Below are 18,138 nucleotides of genomic sequence, written 5' to 3'. Positions count from 1 at the left end.
TTTAGAGAGATTAGAAGAGGCCTGTGCACTACAGATCAAAGCTCAGAAGAGAGGAACCCAGGGAGAGGTCTACTTCCACTCAGAGAGCTGTACATTGCCAATAAAACCGTGCTTTGAATTTCGGTATGACGAGTATAAATTACAAGAGGAAAAAGAACACCACCAAGGCAAATCCTTGTAGTTAATTTCTGGAAAGCCACTGTTGATTTTAAGGGAAATAAGATTTGTTACAGTACAAAAGAATTTTTATGCACACATTAATGGGGAAAAGCCATTGAGCATGGGAATTTTGATTCATGTCCTTTTAAAAGTTAGATGACATAGGTGGGTGGCATCTTTATTCCATGAGAAGAATGGAATCTGCACTCTGCATTAAGCATGTAAGGTTGAAAAATATATGAAGTTGCAAACATCCACTCATGATCTGTAATGACGGCGTGTAACTGCAACACACTGGGACACTTTGACCTGATGGTCTAGGGTGGGTGTGAGAGGGCAGCACTGAGCATACAACTCTCAATCCATCAAAATAATGCTAAGTGGAGTAGGAAGTAGAGGGATGTTGCTGACAATGTATATGAGCCTTTCATCATTTACCAGAGGACAGACGACTATGGACATTGAAAAACTGAAGATATTATATCCAGCAAATGTGTCAAAGACCTCTGTCACATTTGTAACACAAAAGTCTAGGGGATTTTAAAAGAGGAAAACAAGCCGGCCATAATCTCTCATGGGCAGAAGGCCGAGATATAGTTCATCAGGTCGGCCTCCCTCCCAGGCACACTAAAGGAGTGAGTCTTAGGTATTGATTGTGGAAACCAAGATTAACAGTCCACAGTTACTCCAAAGATAACAAAGTTAACTTCTCTTGGTAGATAGCTACCAAGGGATTCTTGTGACTCACTGGTATTGCACCCCGAGACAACAAAGGATCACACTCCCAGAAGAAGCTACAGAGCCCATCCCAGAGCCCGACATCCTGAACTCTACCCCATTATGCACTAGGGCATACTCACCAGCCTCCCGGGGTGTGTTTCGGCTTGTTGGCTTGGGTGGAAGGGTAGGGGCCTGCTTACTGGGAGCCTTGACATTTTTCCTATTAGGAGGCACTTCATCGCCTTTGTGGCCGGCCCCAGCAGTGGCCCCTTTGGGAGGCACAGGAGATTTTTTGGGTTTAGGTTTGGGTTTGGGCTTAGGAGGAGCTGTAGGAGGTAGAGCAGGAGCAGCCGGTGTTTCAGAGTGGATTTCAGTGTTCTCTACAAATGAGAAAGTGAACAGAGCAGACTGATACAGACACACACCATAGAAAAGCAAGGAGCAAGACATGGCGACAGTGATACACACAGATGGCTTTATGACATTTGGGAACCAGACAGGGTTTGCACCAGAGGAAGCAGAGTTTTGAGGCAAAACAAAAACTAAAAGACATACTTGGGAGAATTCTCGGGGTCCACCAGTCACTGCTTTCATAAAAGGGTGACACAAGTGAGTAGGATGAACTTACACCAAGGATCAGTGTCTATGTGCACTAGTCATCATCCTTATTCCAGCCTCCGCTCTGTTGTTGCTGGACGACAACATGGGCAATGAGTGCGAAATGCAACACAATCGCCAACCTAATAAAAGTGAAGGACCCTCATGGGTGAAGCCGACAGCTGCAGTAACAACGGCACTTCCGGTTACGTTTAAAACTCACCCCCGATCTACCAGGAGTCTCAGTGTGGCCACAATAATCATGTATGTTTTATACTCTGGGAGACTCTGGGGGCGGCTTGTGACACAATGCACTTGGCAGTCACTTTCTATCATCAGAGTGTTTTTTTTTTTTGTTGTTGTTGTTCCCCCAGCGGGGCAGGGCAGCTTCAAATTCTACAGTGACTTCTTCCACCCTTCCAATCAGAGCCACAGCTTTAGGTTCACGAAGGGCAGAATAAAAAAAAAATTCACTTAGCCTTACAGTGTACCCTTCCATAATAGTTTCGAAAAGACAAAGCACCAATTTCATAGAAAGAAATTGTATATAAGAAGAGAAGACCCCAAGAGAGCTGGAGGAGAAGCAAGCATTGCTCTGGGGAGGCTGACAGTTGATTATGTACCCACGTCTGTATTATTTGCAATAGTGGCTGAAATAAATTAAAATACGGTTCCAGCCCAAAGCACTAAGTGGTATCTCTTTTAATATTCATCACAACAAAAACTAAAGTCGGTGTCAACACTAATCAGCCCTTACTGAATAGATCTTTCCATGTTTGAGTGACCAAGAAAGGCATGGCAGATGTAATATGCCATTACCATTTTTTCTGTTTCATTTCTTTCTTTCTTTCTTTTTTTTTTGCGGGGGGGGGGGTTCAAGACAGGGTGTCTCTGTTGTAGCTTTGCGCCTTTCCTGGAACTCACTCTGTATCCCAGGCTGGCCTGGAACTCACAGAGATCCACCTGCCTCTGCCTCCCGAGTGCTGGGATTAAAGGTGGTGTGCCACCACCGCCCGGCTTCTGCTTTGTTTCTTATTCTGGTCACCAGTAAGTGAGGATGCTCCCCGCCCCCCCTTAAGCCCCATCCTCTGTCAATCAAACCATGTGTCTAGCTGAAATAATGATTTCAGTTACAGAAGCTAATCAATAAAACCTTCATGTTTTAAAGTTCCCCCTTTTAAAGTTTTAAAGTTCCTTGCTCTAACCATGACCTTTACCAAGTACGGCTGTCCAAATTGGCCTGTTCTATCTCTGCCTGTATCCAGCCTTACAGCTCAAGCCACTTCGCATCTATGAGGGTCAACTTTGTAACTCTGCCTTTCTGGTCATGTTAGGTCTTATCCTTCAACAGGCTGTGCTTCCTGCAACCCACCTGGTATGAGTCAGGGGTCCAAGTGGCCTGAGAACTCCACTAGAATTGAGGATGTAAGGAGACACACAGCTAAACACCCAAGCTTCTTGAATGATGCGAAGCACAGTCTTGACATAGGGGAGAAGTGTATTATGCTTTATCTATAGTGTGTTTGTATGTATATCTAGTGTATGTATGTGAGTGCACATATGTGCACATATGTATAGAGAGACCAGAGGCCAATGTCAGGTGTCTGCTGAATCGTTCTCCACCTTTTAAGAAATGGTCTGCCGTTTAATCCAGAGCTCATATATTGGCCAGAGCAGCTGGCTAGCAAGGTCCAGGGATCCTCCTGTCTTTGCATATCCCCCACCTCATGCTAGGGTCACAGATGTGCAATATCACACCAGGTTTTATGTGGGTCCTGGGGGTCCTAATTCATGTCCTCTTTTTTGTATAACAGGTAACTTATCCACTGAGCCATACCTCTAGGCCCTGAGTCTACTCTTTAAACACATCTCTGTGACTTTTTAGTTTCTATCACATGACCTTGCATGGAGATCAAGCCCAGTCCACTGGAGAGTGTGGATTGGCATACTTGGGGTCTTGATTTTTTTCCCAATATTATAAGCCCAGTGGGACATTTTGGGTCTTTCTGCTAAAGTTTCAGAGCACGTCGTTTAGCCTATGTGAGACCCCGAGTTCAATCCCTAGCATAAATAAAATAAATAAAATGACTCCAAAACAGTCCAACTTTGGGCTTGGAGGGAAAAGGTGGGTTCACTCACTGACAGTTGAAACTGCCAATTACTACCCTAGCAGTTTTTTGGAGACCATGGAGCATTCCTCTTTAGCCTCCCAACTCTACCATGAGAGCGCTCTGTAAATGCCTACCACACTAGTGATCCCTAAGATGTATGCATGTTCACGTGACTATACAAAGAGTATGTTTTTCTAACTAGATTAAAATTGCCTTCTACCTGAAAATTTGTATCTAATCAAGTACAATGCCTTAGAAGTCATGTCTGTTCAATGAATGTGACTGGCTGATAGTATTGACAATCAGTAAACACTCTTTACTTATATGCGGGTGGTAATGAATTAGGTTATATTTTTGACTGTGAATACATGATTCAAAAGCTTTGTACAAACTGATGGTGGAGTAATGGAACACTGTCCTTTTAAGGGGATGTTATGAGAGAGCTGTCGGTTCGTTCTGGCTTTGGAAGGACGTGAGGCTTCACAACAGCAGTCTGGGAAACAAGCTGTCCACTCCACCTCCAGGCTTGGCTATCTATGCAAAGGGCTGAGGTCAACCGTTAGAGCAATCCAGGACCACATGTGTCCTGCACCTGGTCTGGGATGCATTTCGGTTCCAGTTCCTCTAGTCTACCTGCCTGTCTCCTTTCTGTCTCCCCTAGGACTTGGTTTGGAAAGATGCTGCACAGAGAAACAGCTCTGGTCTCCACTGAGTGTTCCCTGGCTTTGGTACCGTGGCCTGCTCAGAACTCTGCATTCCATGACCATTGCCTGTGAACCACCTGTTCTCTTAGGGGGATCTGCTTTTGGACAGAGGCCCCTATTCATTCTCTTTGTGGCCTCTGCTAGAGTTTTGCTCATGCTAGTCTTTCAGGACTGTTCATGAAACAACCAAGTATCGAGCACTGCTCCTTCACTAAAGGCCTTTCACAATCACACCATGGAAACAATGTAGAACAATTTCAGATTGCATGTTGTTATACTGGAACAGACTGCAGATCAGTTTGTGTCTCATATATCTAAGGACATCTACTGAGAAAAAATAATAGGAGGCCAAGAGCCTAGAAGACCTTGAAGAAGAAGTTCAGTGTTGCCATAAAAGGCCCAAGGTCACTATACCAACTGTAGAATCAGGATCCTTCAAAACCCCGGAAATACCCACATAGCCTGAACCAAAGCCATCCACAGAGCCAGGGTGGTGGATGGCACCTGACATGCACTTTGCTTTTGACTATTTTCTTAGACAGAGGCAAAAGTGAATCAGGCTGGTTTTTTAGATTAAAAAGTGTAGGACTAAAGAAATTCATGCCTTTATTGATAAGCAATTTCTATTTAACCTAATTCTCTGTGATATTACTCAGGAGTGACAATCTTTTGAGCTTCAGAAAATGGCTTCCCTTCTTAATATCTCTCGTGGTTGGTGGCCACGGCTCCACATGGGCTCTGTTCACACAGAGGGAGCTACAGCAGCCGCATCATGACACCCCAGCACTCTTGGCATCTCCTTCTCCTCATGTACTGATGCGATCATGTAACTTCCTTGCCTAGAAAGAACTAAACGTCCCAATTTGAGGGATAAGAAAACAAACCCTCTCTCAGCCATTTGCTGACCTAGAAGGTCTGCCATCTTTTCCGTAGAACACCAAGGCCTGCCCGTTTAACTAACGTAAACCTGTCAGCAACGTGTTCTCATGCTGATAAGGAAGCACTTCCTTTTAAGTCTGGCCAGTCACTGAGTGGAATGACACCCACAGGGACTAGGGACAAAGGACAGATGGACATGAAGTTTAATGGTTTGTTGAGACAGGAGAGTTGGTATGAGAGAAAATAAAAACAGGTACCGGTCCCCTTCCCAACCAAACTCACTCCTTGGAACGGGATCTCTTTAAAATCTGTCTGCTCTCTCATTTTGTTTCCAAAACATCGTTAAAAGTACAAGCTAATCTCTTATCATCAGTGTTAATAAACTTAACTAGAGGCTTTCACTGGGAGCAATTAAGGAAAGTCCCATAGATACTGTGTTTAACATCTGAGGACAGCAAATTAATAAATTTCAATAGCTTACTGAAGCTTTTGAAGGCTCATTACTGTATGTGCAAATGATTACAGCATTTCAGTTTTCTGAAGATGACTTCACATTAACAGGTTAACTTAATAAAAAAAACCCTTTCCCTCGTGTCTGTAGGAGGATTTGGATCAAGAGAAGAAATTCACTTAAAGGAACTTCTAAGAGTTCTCAAAATATCTACACAATCCAAGAGAGATTGACAAATGTTACCAACCAACTCAGAGACAAACCTTATAGAAAACAGGAAATATACTATTTCCTGAAGATCTCTTCCTATGCACATGGCAAAATCTATTTAGAATTGTTTTGCCTAAACTTTTCCCTATAGGATATCAGCTCAAGGTTTACATAAGTATAAGGCTTGCATGGTGGATCCACTGTTAGGTATTCATGAACACTCTGGAGGACCCCAATAGACAGGTATTTACAGTATCTGACTCTGAGCACACTCTAGAAACCAAAGATTTTAAAGAACCCTTTGTGGGAATAGTTTAATTGCTTCTGGCATATTGTGAGATTTCCAAACTCATCGGTAGATCACAGAGAAAGTGGCATGGAAACCACAGCTCTTTATGGAACTCCTCCTTGGTGTAGCTTAGAAATGTCTAGAACTTAGAATACTGGGGTGTACGGAAGCATCAGCTACTTCCTGCTGTCAGAGAGGGAGTCTAGGCTGAGAGATGCATGGCCCCTTGTTGAGCAGCTCCCGTGGCCCAGCTACAGGTGACAACAATTTTCCGACTGCTTGTGTTTTTCACCTTGAGGGAAAGCTTTTAAGAACAGGAGATCATTTCCAGGTGAATATAATGCCTGAAGGGTCCAGTCCTTGTGATCAGTACCATTAATTAGCTCTCCTTATTACCACAAAAGCAGACGGCATAGTTATAAACAGACGTGTCCACCTGAGGAGGCCACGCTGTCTCTCTTTCCTGGGCTCCTTTCCTCTCTTCTCCCAATTGGCAAGCCTCCTCTCTGCAGGCTCCTGGTTTTACTCAATGCTGGGCTGCTCTACAGGAGATAATACAGGATTCTCTTTATTTTACCTTTCTTATCTTCTGCCTTTTCCTCCCGAGGTGGTATTTTCTCACACACAGAGCCATTCCCTTCTTCGGGTTTCCCTACATTCTCCTCCTGGGAAGATTCCTCTCCGATGTGTATCATGTGCCCGTTTGAATTTTCAAAGTTAACTGTTACATCTCCATCTAAAATTGGAAAGAAACACCTCGATGTCTAACTTGATGGCTTTCTTTAAAAATTATTTTTCCCATTTACTAGGACTGTAGGATCTGGGTTCCTGTTTCTGTCCCTGGGAACCAAATCACCATCTTTTCCCAACAAATTTCTTTATAAGGAAAGAGGTAGAAAGTCTTTGGTTTCAAGGGAAAGCAACAATGGAGGGGGAGTCCTGTTCCATTTCACGACATCAGGTGTGGCCACCCTAATCACACAGCACCCCAGACCAGCAGAGTTCCTCTGTCCTTGTGTGTAGGTTTTGTTGAAGTAAACACTTAAGTGTTTGTTTTGCATCCAGAAACTGAATGAAGGAATGATCTGGAAAATGGAACAAACATTGTAACATGTCAAAACCACAATGTGAATGCAATATACAAATAACATGAAATGCACTTACACACACAGACAATAAATGATAGGAAGGAAGATTTCCAGGCACCAGCATCTGCTCAGTATGTTAGACAGTGTCTACACTCTACACAGCAGTGTAACTGAGCATGTTAGATGATGATCTCCACACTCTACACAGCAGTGTAACTGTGAGCATGTTAGACGATGATGTCTACACTCTACATAGCAGTGTAACTGAGCATGTTAGACGATGATGTCTACACTCTACACAGCAGTGTAACTGTGAACATGTTAGACGATGATGTCTACACTCTACACAGCAGTGTAACTGTGAACATGTTAGACGATGATGTCCACACTCTACACAGCAGTGTAACTGTGAGCATGTTAGATGATGATGTCCACACTCAACACAGCAGTGTAACTGTGAGCATGTTAGACAGTGTCTACACTCTACACAGTAGTGTAACTGTGAGCATGTTAGTCGATGATGTCTACACTCCACACAGCAGTGTAACTGTGAGCATGTTAGATGATAATGTCCACACTCTACACAGCAGTGTAACTGTGAGCATGTTAGACAGTGTCTACACTCTACACAGCAGTGTAACTGTGAACATGTTAGACAATGATGTCTACACTCTACACAGCAGTGTAACTGTGAACATGTTAGACAGTGTCTACACTCTACACAGCAGTGTAACTGAGCATGTTAGACTATGATGTCCACACTCTACACAGCAGTGTAACTGTGAGCATGTTAGACGATGATGTCTACACTCTACACAGCAGTGTAACTGTGAGCATGTTAGATGATGATGTCTACACTCTACACAGCAGTGTAACTGTGAGCATGTTAGTCGATGATGTCCACACTCTACACAGCAGTGTAACTGTGAGCATGTTAGATGATGATGTCCACACTCTACACAGCAGTGCAACTGTGAGCATGTTAGATGATGATGTCCACACTCTACACAGCAGTGTAACTGTGAGCATGTTAGATGATGATGTCCACACTCTACACAGCAGTGTAACTGTGAGCATGTTAGACAATGACGTCTACACTCTACACAGCAGTGTAACTGTGAACATGTTAGACTATGATGTCCACACTCTACACAGCAGTGTAACTGAGCATGTTAGACAGTGTCTACACTCTACACAGCAGTGTAACTGTGAGCATGTTAGACTATGATGTCCACACTCTACACAGCAGTGTAACTGTTACCATTGTTCAGGAAAAATATGGTCTTAAGGCTGATTTCATTTTTTTTAAATTTTCTTTGTTATGGGAAGAAAATTATAGCTAAAGAACATACATTAAAAAGCTGGTTAAAAGAGAACTTTTAAAATGTACTGCTTAAAGTGGAATTCCTCACATATTCTAAACCATAACGACTAATTTTATCTCCTGGACTGTTGTAAGTCCTGAAGTTGTTTAAAATTCAAGGGATTTGCAGAAGTCACTGGTGCTTGGAAGGATTATCCCAGTAATTATTCCAATACATAGAAACATGTAAGAGGCTCTGCTACCACCACAAGGGAAAATTAAGGAACCAAAGTTTTGATTTAAACTATTTTGAAGAAATTTATTAGCAGAGTTGTTTCTATGCAGTTTTTTAAATTAATTTCTTGGCAATCATTACAAAATTGAGATCATAGCCAGGCAGTGGTGGTGTATGCCTTTAATCCCAGCACTTAGGAGGCAGAGACAGGTAGATCTCTAAGTCTGAGGCCAGCCTGGTCTACAGAATGAGTTCCAGGACAGCTAGAACTGCATAGAAAAACCCTGTCTTGAAAAATAAATTATTTCTCAAATTTTCACTGATTTCCTTCATAAAATTCACAGGCCTTCTTGTCAAAAAAAAAAAAAAAGACCACAACATTTCCACAGATAAAATAAATATGGAATTATGCCATGTTGAAAATGAAAATAGAATTGTCACTCAATCACGTACTCCCTAAGGCCCTATATTCTGATTCCTATAGAAAAGTAAAACAGACAGTAACAGAAGACAATGCCATTACAAATGAACCTTCACAATTTCAATAATATTAGGTAAAACTTATGGGACTTGAAGCAATTAGTTTAAAAAAAAGGAAAAAGGAACATACAATACACTGATAAAATAAAAGTAATATAAAATGGACAGTTCCAAACAAAACAGAAAAAAATCCCACTTCTTTATATATAAATCCTTACTTTTAAATGAATTCAAATAAAGGTTTTATTTGGGATTTCTGATTATCGTTAGTAGAATCCTAAAGTCAAGTCAATAATAATTTAATGCAATTTTAAGTGATCATATTTTTATCAGGTTAAATAACTTATTTTTAAAGCACTAGAAAAGAACAACTATAGAAAAACTTGAATATTATCATAATAGTATGCATGGCAGAAAAAGTCATGTGGGAAGGTGCTTACACTGAGTCATGAAATGAAAATAATGCATATAAGAGTAATGTCAGAAAAAAGACCATTTGTAGGAAATACTCATATTTCACGAAACCTACTAAAGATACTAAAGTGAGTGGCGTCTATACCTTGAAAGCTTTCCTAGAAATCTCAACCCCTGATATAGGAAGCTATGCAAGCAAAATATAAGCCCAGAAAGAGAAGATGGTGCTGAGCCAGGCCTAGGCTGTAGGGACAGGTGACAAACATTGGAAAAGTGTGACTGCAAAGTAAGGGGAACTCACAAAATGATGTTCAGCTCGAAGTAAAAGTAGAGGAACCATGACACAGAGAAAGTCACATGTGACCAAAAAAAAAAAAAAAAAAAGTGATTCTTCAGGAGGGGGAACCACACTAGAATGTATGGAAAGCAGATGTCAGGCAAGCAGGTAAGACCCTTGTGTGCCCTCATGTTATAGACTCGAGAAAAGATGGAGGCAAGGAAGTCAATAGGGACTGACGTGGAATGGAGCATTTGCGAGGGCTTCTCAGGAGGGAAGATCATTTGGTGAACTTTTAGATTGAAGTTCAGCTTGGTGTGAAAAACCCAATCTGAAAGGAATAATAATCATAGCCGAGACAGAGGTTACAGGACAGGGTGGGGTGAAGTCACAGCCATAGCAGCTGAAGGGAATTAAAAGGTCTATGTGGTCCACGCGATGAAACTCATGACTGGCATGCCCTGTCAAGAGCTTCAGCAATGTCAAGAAGACAGAGGCCACAAGTGCGTCCTCATTGATGGTGAGAGGTTGTCACAAAACAACAGCAATATCCGGTCGCTCAGACAGGGATTCTCAGGATAATTGTTCTGGGGAAGATGACGGCTAAAATGAGAAAATAGAAAACTATGTTCTCTAGCACTTGACTGAAAACTGGGAGATCTCTGAGGGGCATCGTTGGACACTTTCAGCCATTAGTAATTCTGGTGTTTTAGATGAGAACCGTGCCAAAGTAACAAAGTTAAATTCAACCAACGAGCAGTCTCCCCCGACACTTCTGAATTAGGGAACACATCTGGCCTGTAAGCTCTACCATCAATCTCAATAACAGGTTTCAATCATAATCTCTCCCTTTTCTTTTTAATGAGATTTTATTTTTATTTTTAATTATGTGCATATGTGTATGTGTTAACATGCAGATATGTGCACATGCATGCAGGTCCCTCAGAAACCAGAATTTCCCACAGATGGAGTTACAGGCAGGTGTGAGCCTTTAATGTGAGTGCTGGGAACTAAATTCACATCTTCTGCAAGAGCAGAAAGCACTTTTAATTGATGAGTAATCCCTCCAGCTCCTCTTTCTTTCTTTAAAACATTTTCATATAAGGGACGCAGAACAAATGCATGGGTCACTCCACAAAGCTGGTTGTATGGGTTCAGCTTCAGTTTCTCTGCTGCTTCCAGAGACTGGTGGGAGATGGACCTGGATACTGCATGCCTACCTCCTGAATGCCTACCGCCTGAATGCCTACCTCCTGCATACCAATCTCCTATTAGGAAGGGGAAATGTGAGCATTTTTCATTTTTAAAGTTCTAGGCAGGAAAACAAAGAACTTCAAGGAAATAGCACATTGAAAAAGACAAAAAAGGTCATTAACAAAGATGAGTGGGAAAAACTTGACAAGTCAGAAATGGAAAGACAATTTCTAAAATTGTGATGGTTTGCTCAACCAAAATGGTATTATTCCATCCAGCTTTCCCTCACTCCTTCTGAAGCAGCCATGCATTTCCTAGTTGCACATTGGGATTATTCCAGTATTGGAAAAAAACATGACATTTCAACTAATACACAATGTACGCCCCCAAATGTTACATTCTTTATAAGGAACATATATGATATCTATCTGTCTATCTATCTATCTATCTATCTATCTATCTATCTATCTATCTATCTATCTATCTAAGTATCATTACTTAAATTCCAAATCCATAGCATTTTATTTCTTCCCATAAAGTCTCAATAATAACACATTACCCCAGTAAACTTGGGGGAATGAAGGAGAAGAATGAGATAAATCATTAGTATGGTAGCAAAATGTCCTTTAGTTTTAATGGCAGTGGGAGCAAAGAAAATAATATGGAATTATTTACTGGGTGAAATAACCTGTGTTGGTGTCTTCTTTGAGAGTCAGTCTTAATTTCTACATAATACTTGTCTTCTCTAATCAGCTTCCCTCCTTCAGAGGATAGAGGTAACAGGGAAGAAAGGAAAGAGAAAACCAAAACAAAACAAAACAAAAAACTCTTGGAGAGAATTATAAGTAACAAGGTGAGAGGCAACAAGACTCAGAGAAACAAATAAGGAACAGATTACTTGGGAGAAAGCCTAAGGCAAATTAAGCTGTCCACTCATGCTTTATTGGTCTGTGACCATGAATGAATACATTAGACAATGTGAGGGACATGACGCAAAGCTCTGCTATCTTTTATTGGCAGTGTTTAGGATCAAGTAAGGCACGGACAAACTCAAACTGAACTCACTCAAACAATCGACTTTAGCTTGATTAGAAGAGTGAGGTAGAGGAGGGGAGGAGCCAGACAAGCATCTTGACCTGTATCTCTAGCTACCAACACAACAGCCTGAAGAACACAGAGTTTAAAGCAACCTACAGAGAGGAGAAGGATTGACTGGAGACGTCACCAGCTGGACGTCTTTTCCAGAACACCTCAGCTTCTTGGCCACCCACAGAGACATTCCAGGTGGGAGCAAGATTCCTGGTGTGCACTACTGGCTACTTTATCTGACAATGACCGTGGTAACTTTAAATTCCAAAAGAAAATGAAAGAGCAAAGAGCGTAGAATCCAATTCGTTTAAACATAAGACAAATTTCCTCACCTTGGTCAGGCAATTCTTTAAGCAGGCCCCTTCTTATCAGCTCCTCTCTACTTTGTCTGGTGGATATCTTCCTCTCTAATACTTTAAAAAAAAAAAACAAGCACAAGTAAGAATTAAATGATTACTTAGCACCATTATGAACAACATTCAAAGTACTTAAGCACATTTATTCTGTCCCCATGAAGGCTCAAAGCCCCATTTGTTTTTATGTCCACCAAGAACACTTGTCTAGAGTCCAGTTAGCACATCAAGGACACAAGCAATCCATGCATGACTGAGGCCCAACCACTGTACCTGGCCAAGATGATCATGTCTGAAAAGGAATCCCCGTACTTTTTAACTGCATTCCGGCTATGGAGCACAGAGGCCACTTAGCATTTTTTTTTTCTTTGATAATGATGCTTTCTGAATCACATGCCGACAGAGGCATTTGCAGTGAGGTATCCAAGTGCGTGACTGGAGAGAGTCATGTGAAGTGATTTCACCTCTGTATTTTCTGCATATATGATTTCCTGGATTCTATACATATGCATAGACCATGTGTTTATATACAACACTGAGCATCATAGATAAACACATGGTCTATGCATACACACACACACACACACACACACACACACACACACACACACACACGGTGTATATGTATAGAGGTGAGGTTGTCCAAGGGAAAGGGGGATTTATGGGAAGAGGGACTGGAGGAAGGAGATGGTAGAGGGCATGAGATGAATATACTTCAAGTACAATAAAGACTTGGATGACAATATCCTTATACAACACTGTACCACGTATAATAAATACACACAGCCGGGCGGTGGTGGCACACGCCTTTAATCCCACCACTCGGCAGGCAGAGCCAGGTGGATCTCTGTGAGTTCAAGGCCAGCTTGGTCTACAGAGCGAGGTCCAGGACAGACACCAAAACTACACAGGGAAACCCCATCTCAAAAAAACCAAAAAAAAAAAAAAATACACACAATAAAAAGAGAAGAATAAAAGTACAAATGCTGAAAATCTGGATAATTGTGTGGACTCTCAGAAGATTTAATGTTAGTTCTTTTCAAAAGCCTTTAAAATTACATCAATCGATCAATCATTAATCTGTGAGTGCAAATGTGCATATACCCCTACACATGCCATGGGTGTACATGCAGAGGTCAGGGGGACAATTCTGGGAGTCAGTTTCACCATATACGTCCCAGAAATTCAATTCAGATCATCCTGTGTGGTGGCAGGTGTCTTTACCTGCTAAGCCATCTCACCTAAGTTAGTTCTTTTTTATTAATTAAAATTGAATTTTTATTATTATGTATGTGCACAGATGTTTTGCTTGCACATATATCTGTGCACTATACGCATTCATGGTGCCCAAGGAGCCAGAAGAAGGTGTTGGATCCCCTGGGACTGCAGTTATAGACAGTTGTAAGTTACCATGTGGCTATGGGGAATTGGAACCTGGGTCCTGTGGAAAACAGTAATGCTCTCAACCACTGAGACATCTCTCCAGCACTCCTAAATAAATTCTTAATGCCAAAAATTCTAAACCACAAACAAACACAACACGAAACCAAAAGCCCCAAATCAGAAACAACCCACAAAGTTCCTGTCAACATTTCATCTGAATGCCGGTGAGAAGGGAGAGCCTTCAGTGTTTTGTTTGTTTGTTTGTTTGGTTTCTGTTTCCCCGCCCCCTTTCACACCATCAACTCAAAAGTTCTACACAGTGTAACTCTGTGTTTCTCCAGTCATACACTCTAGAGGTTCTGGAATGTCCCTTAACAAACCTTAAGGAGGATGGAGAAGGGAAATAAGAATGGGCGGCTTTGGGGCCAAGTCAAGGGAAGGGAAGCTCTACATGGATTCTTTCTTCTTCTGGAAGGAATCGGTATTCCTGATGGAACTCTGGATGGACTTTCGGAGCCAAGGCAGGACCTCAGTGGCACTGAGCCTGCATATCTGAATCCTAGTATGCTACTAGCTTCCCTTCCCACTTGAGGGCCCAGGAGGTGGAGGAGGTTGAACAAACAGGAGGCATTGAGCTTGGTTGAGTACACAAACGTCTTCTACAAGCGTCTACTAAAGGCAAGAGCTCCCGGAATAGCAAACTGGATTTTCCCCTTTTGTGCGTCGCTTTTTTTTTTTTTTAAATATATCCTGGTTACTAGAAAAGTCGGAGTGAAACTTGATACTGAACACAGACCTCAAGGGACATTTCACATTTTCTCCTTTCCGTGAACCTGAACTCAGTTTCATTCTATGCAGAGTATATGTGCTCTTTGTTGTAAACTATAAGATGTGCTTCTGGACTCGGAATATAAACAAAGAAGAAAATGAATGAGTGAGTGAATGGTAAAAGAAAAAAGAAAAAGAAACAGGATACCAATGAATCCTTATTGGTTTTAGTGGAGACACACCTTCCTTCCCTCCTCCAGCCCTGTTCGTCGCTATCTCTTCTAGCAACTAGTATCCACAGCTCACAGAAACGTTGGCGATTTCAGTGAGTGAAGTTAGCTGGGTGTGACACAGATGAGTTCTTCTCTGAGAGTTCATTAAAGAGATTAAAGAGTGCTGTTGCTTAAGGGCAGTGTCATGTGTTTAGACTCTCATCAAGAGAGAGAACAGAAATCCAAAGGCTAGCACCCCAAGGCCGCAGCAACTACGAGGTCCCAGGTTCTTCACCATTAAGCCACGCTAACTTGCTGCCAATCCAGAATGCAGTCGCTTGTACTGCCTTCCTTACCCACACCCACCCTTTTCACTAATATGAAACAGAACTTTTCAGTGACTACCATGTCTGTTACGTTGCCTTAAATGTCACATGATTTTCAGGAGTCCTGGGTGCTGGTCCCAGAACACCAGCAAGTCAAATGATGTCGGGCAGCCTTCATCAAGTTTTTGTGCTTCTAAACTGTGATCTATAAAATGAGGGACAAGACTCAGGGGTCATAAAATCAAATACTGTGGGACTCTGTGTCAGTAATGAAGGCCACTCTAAAATCTCTGCTTCGTATACCTTTACAACCTTTTATTCCTCACTAAACATTTTCTTTCTTCATCTGAGGGACTAGAACATAACTCGCTCACACTTCTGCTTCTACTGCGGATTCCAGTCCACTCTTTAGTCTGAGTTTTGAGTTTTTCTTGGTTTAATTCTAACTTAAACTTTGGCTTAAACAAATCTCCCTTTTTCATCCTTGTGTGTACCCAACATTCTTCCCATTTCTTCCTGTGAATTCCGAGAAGCTCCGTGCCGGCTCCTACCAGCAATCCAAATCAACAGTTCTGTTCTTTTTCTCTACCTCATAAACGGGCACTGATAGGAAAATACCATTAGCTGTTTGCTTGGTCTTTGGCTGAGAGCATTTTTAACACATAATGTAGATAACTGTGTGAGGGCCAGTGTGGACAAACTGCAGGCTGCTGGGTATGGAAGGTATGTTGTTGGGCACAAAATTCCAACCCTGCTCTCCCTGAAGTACAAGAATCTTATTCTTCACCTTTTAAAATATTTGCCTTGTGTTTATACAGTGTCTGTGTGTTTGCGGAGCAGGTTCACTGGACGCTTTTCATGGGCTCTGAGGGGTTTTGCATTGGAACGAACTGGAGAGGTCATTTTAGTTCAACATGCCACATAGGACAGGAGCATCATGGGAATGTTCTTGCTGCTTGCTCACCTGCTTCTCAACCTTCAGAGGCAAAAATATATGCTTCTTAGGCCTACCTCAACTTTCAGAGAGCCTTATTTTTAAGGAGAAATTTCCCAGGCAGCCCCCAGATCTCTCTCCCTGTGACTTCTGCACGTGAATCAAACCCAGTTGTCAGGAGCAACTGAGATCACTGAAGTCACGTGGGGTCTGGTTCCCAGTACCACACCAGCGACTCTGTGATTGAAGATCACACTAATCTATACCAGAAATTAAATATATGTGTGTAGGGGTTGTTATGGCCCGCGGCTATACCATAACCACAATATTGTCAGGAGACAAGGGGCACAGTCATTGGATACAGCTCCTAAGTCTGTCCTTGAAAAGCACTATTACCAGTAAGTAAAAGAATGGGCCATGAATGTTCTCTTTTATCCTGTTTGCAAAAGTACAAGTGATTCATATGGCAAGATCAAACAAATACGTGATTTCTGTGTCACTTTCTGCACTGCGTGAATTAGTATTTTGACATTTCGATCCCGATTACAACAGCACACCTTCTAATTCTCTCTAGCAAGTGAAAGAAGCTGTGCTCGTGGTTTTCCTGACTTCACAGTTCTACTCTATTTTCAAGTATTTTAAAAGGATCAGTCTTTCAAAACACCCAATGGCTGCTCACCTCTCCGGATAATATCTCAGTTCCCTAGCATGGGTCTCTACAGCAACCCTGGGAATGTCCTTTCTCCCATCCAACTACTCTTTCCTGGCTCTTGGATATAAATCTCCACACATGATGCTTCTCCCCAGAGACTGTTCCACAGAGTAGCCTTTCTTTATCAGGGTACCATTCCCCAGGACACCATTCCCCAGCTTGGTGCACTCCATCATGGCCTTCCTGCTCTGATCAAGGGCCATCTCACCACACGCCCCTAGCGAATAGCTTGCCCCTTCTCATCCCCTTTCCTCAGCCATCTCCTCAAACACCAAACTTTGTTGTGCTCGATGCTATGTCCCCAACAGTGACACACTGGTTACCGTCACTCAAAATACATGTACGGTTTGTTGAAAATAGGATTTTAAGAGAAGACAGCCTTGTCCTGGTACTAGTCTTGTCTTCTGTCCCTTTTTATTTTCCAGTTGAGGAGAAAGCAAGTGAGGTTCACTGCAGAGCCTCAAGGAACAAGGGTGTTCTGTCTCCTCTCGCCTCTACGCTCTGGCTAAAGGGGGAAAAGTTTCCACTTTCGTCCTATGGATCGTGTGAAAAAGGCTCTGAATGAAGCAAAGAAGGAAGGCCACAGTGTGTGCACAGACACGGGCAGCTTGCAGGGTGTAGCGCCGGACTGGTCGGGCTCCTCATAAATTATAAATGATTTATGATGTCCTTCTGGGCACGGAGTGACAGCCATGGAGCCCGCATTCAAGTGAGGCCAGAGCATATGCCATCAGCTCCTTTCAGTGGATCCTTGGCCAGGATTTCCTGGTACTCTGGAAGTATGTGGGAGAGAAAATCATCGTGTGGTCAACAAGCCACTTGTGTTTTCTCTTGGCAGGGAAAGAGGGTCCTAGTGCTTGATTCTAACACCGTTTAATGACTGAACAAAATAGAAGAGCAAACAGGAGAGCCGAATAAGCGTGCCTTGTTATCTTCTCGGTTCTGAGTCATGAATGGGCTTGCTGTAATCCTGTTACAGAAACACAGAAAAGCGCTTGTCCTATATTGGAAGTGTCCTATAAGACCTGGCTTGGCTTGGCTCCTCTTCAGTAACAGTGAAGGGAAATAGGATGGTGGAAAATGGCCTCCTTTCTGAAAGGACCCTTCAGAAAGATGAATGTAGCCTAGCCCATTTAAAGAAATAACCACCCATGCTATCCGACAACACAGTCACAAAACCTTCCAAAACATCTTAAGAATGTAAAGTAGAGTAACAAAGCCAACATCCCCACCTGAAACCTCACAGGGGT

General features: G+C 42.3%; 1 protein-coding gene across 4 annotated transcripts in view; it reads right to left on the bottom strand.

The window, feature by feature from the left end:
• The window catches only part of Phactr2 (phosphatase and actin regulator 2), a 120,902-nt gene that overhangs the window by 48,344 nt on the left and 54,420 nt on the right, over window positions 1-18,138 (bottom strand). For 2 of the 4 annotated variants that reach the window (XM_059272724.1, XM_059272725.1), the window contains exons 3-4: window positions 12,533-12,613; window positions 6,698-6,856 (exon numbers count right to left, since the gene is read on the bottom strand). In XM_059272724.1, the coding sequence (XP_059128707.1) occupies window positions 6,698-6,856; window positions 12,533-12,613 (240 nt within the window). The remainder of the gene's footprint in view (window positions 1-6,697; window positions 6,857-12,532; window positions 12,614-18,138) is intronic. The other 2 variants (XM_059272726.1, XM_059272727.1) reach the window with 1 other exon arrangement.

The sequence above is a fragment of the Peromyscus eremicus genome, chromosome 8b (assembly GCF_949786415.1).
Source record: "Peromyscus eremicus chromosome 8b, PerEre_H2_v1, whole genome shotgun sequence".
Lineage (NCBI taxonomy): Eukaryota > Metazoa > Chordata > Mammalia > Rodentia > Cricetidae > Peromyscus > Peromyscus eremicus.
The sequence above is the reverse complement of the archived record's forward strand: the minus strand, read 5'-3'. Positions and strand labels throughout refer to the sequence as shown.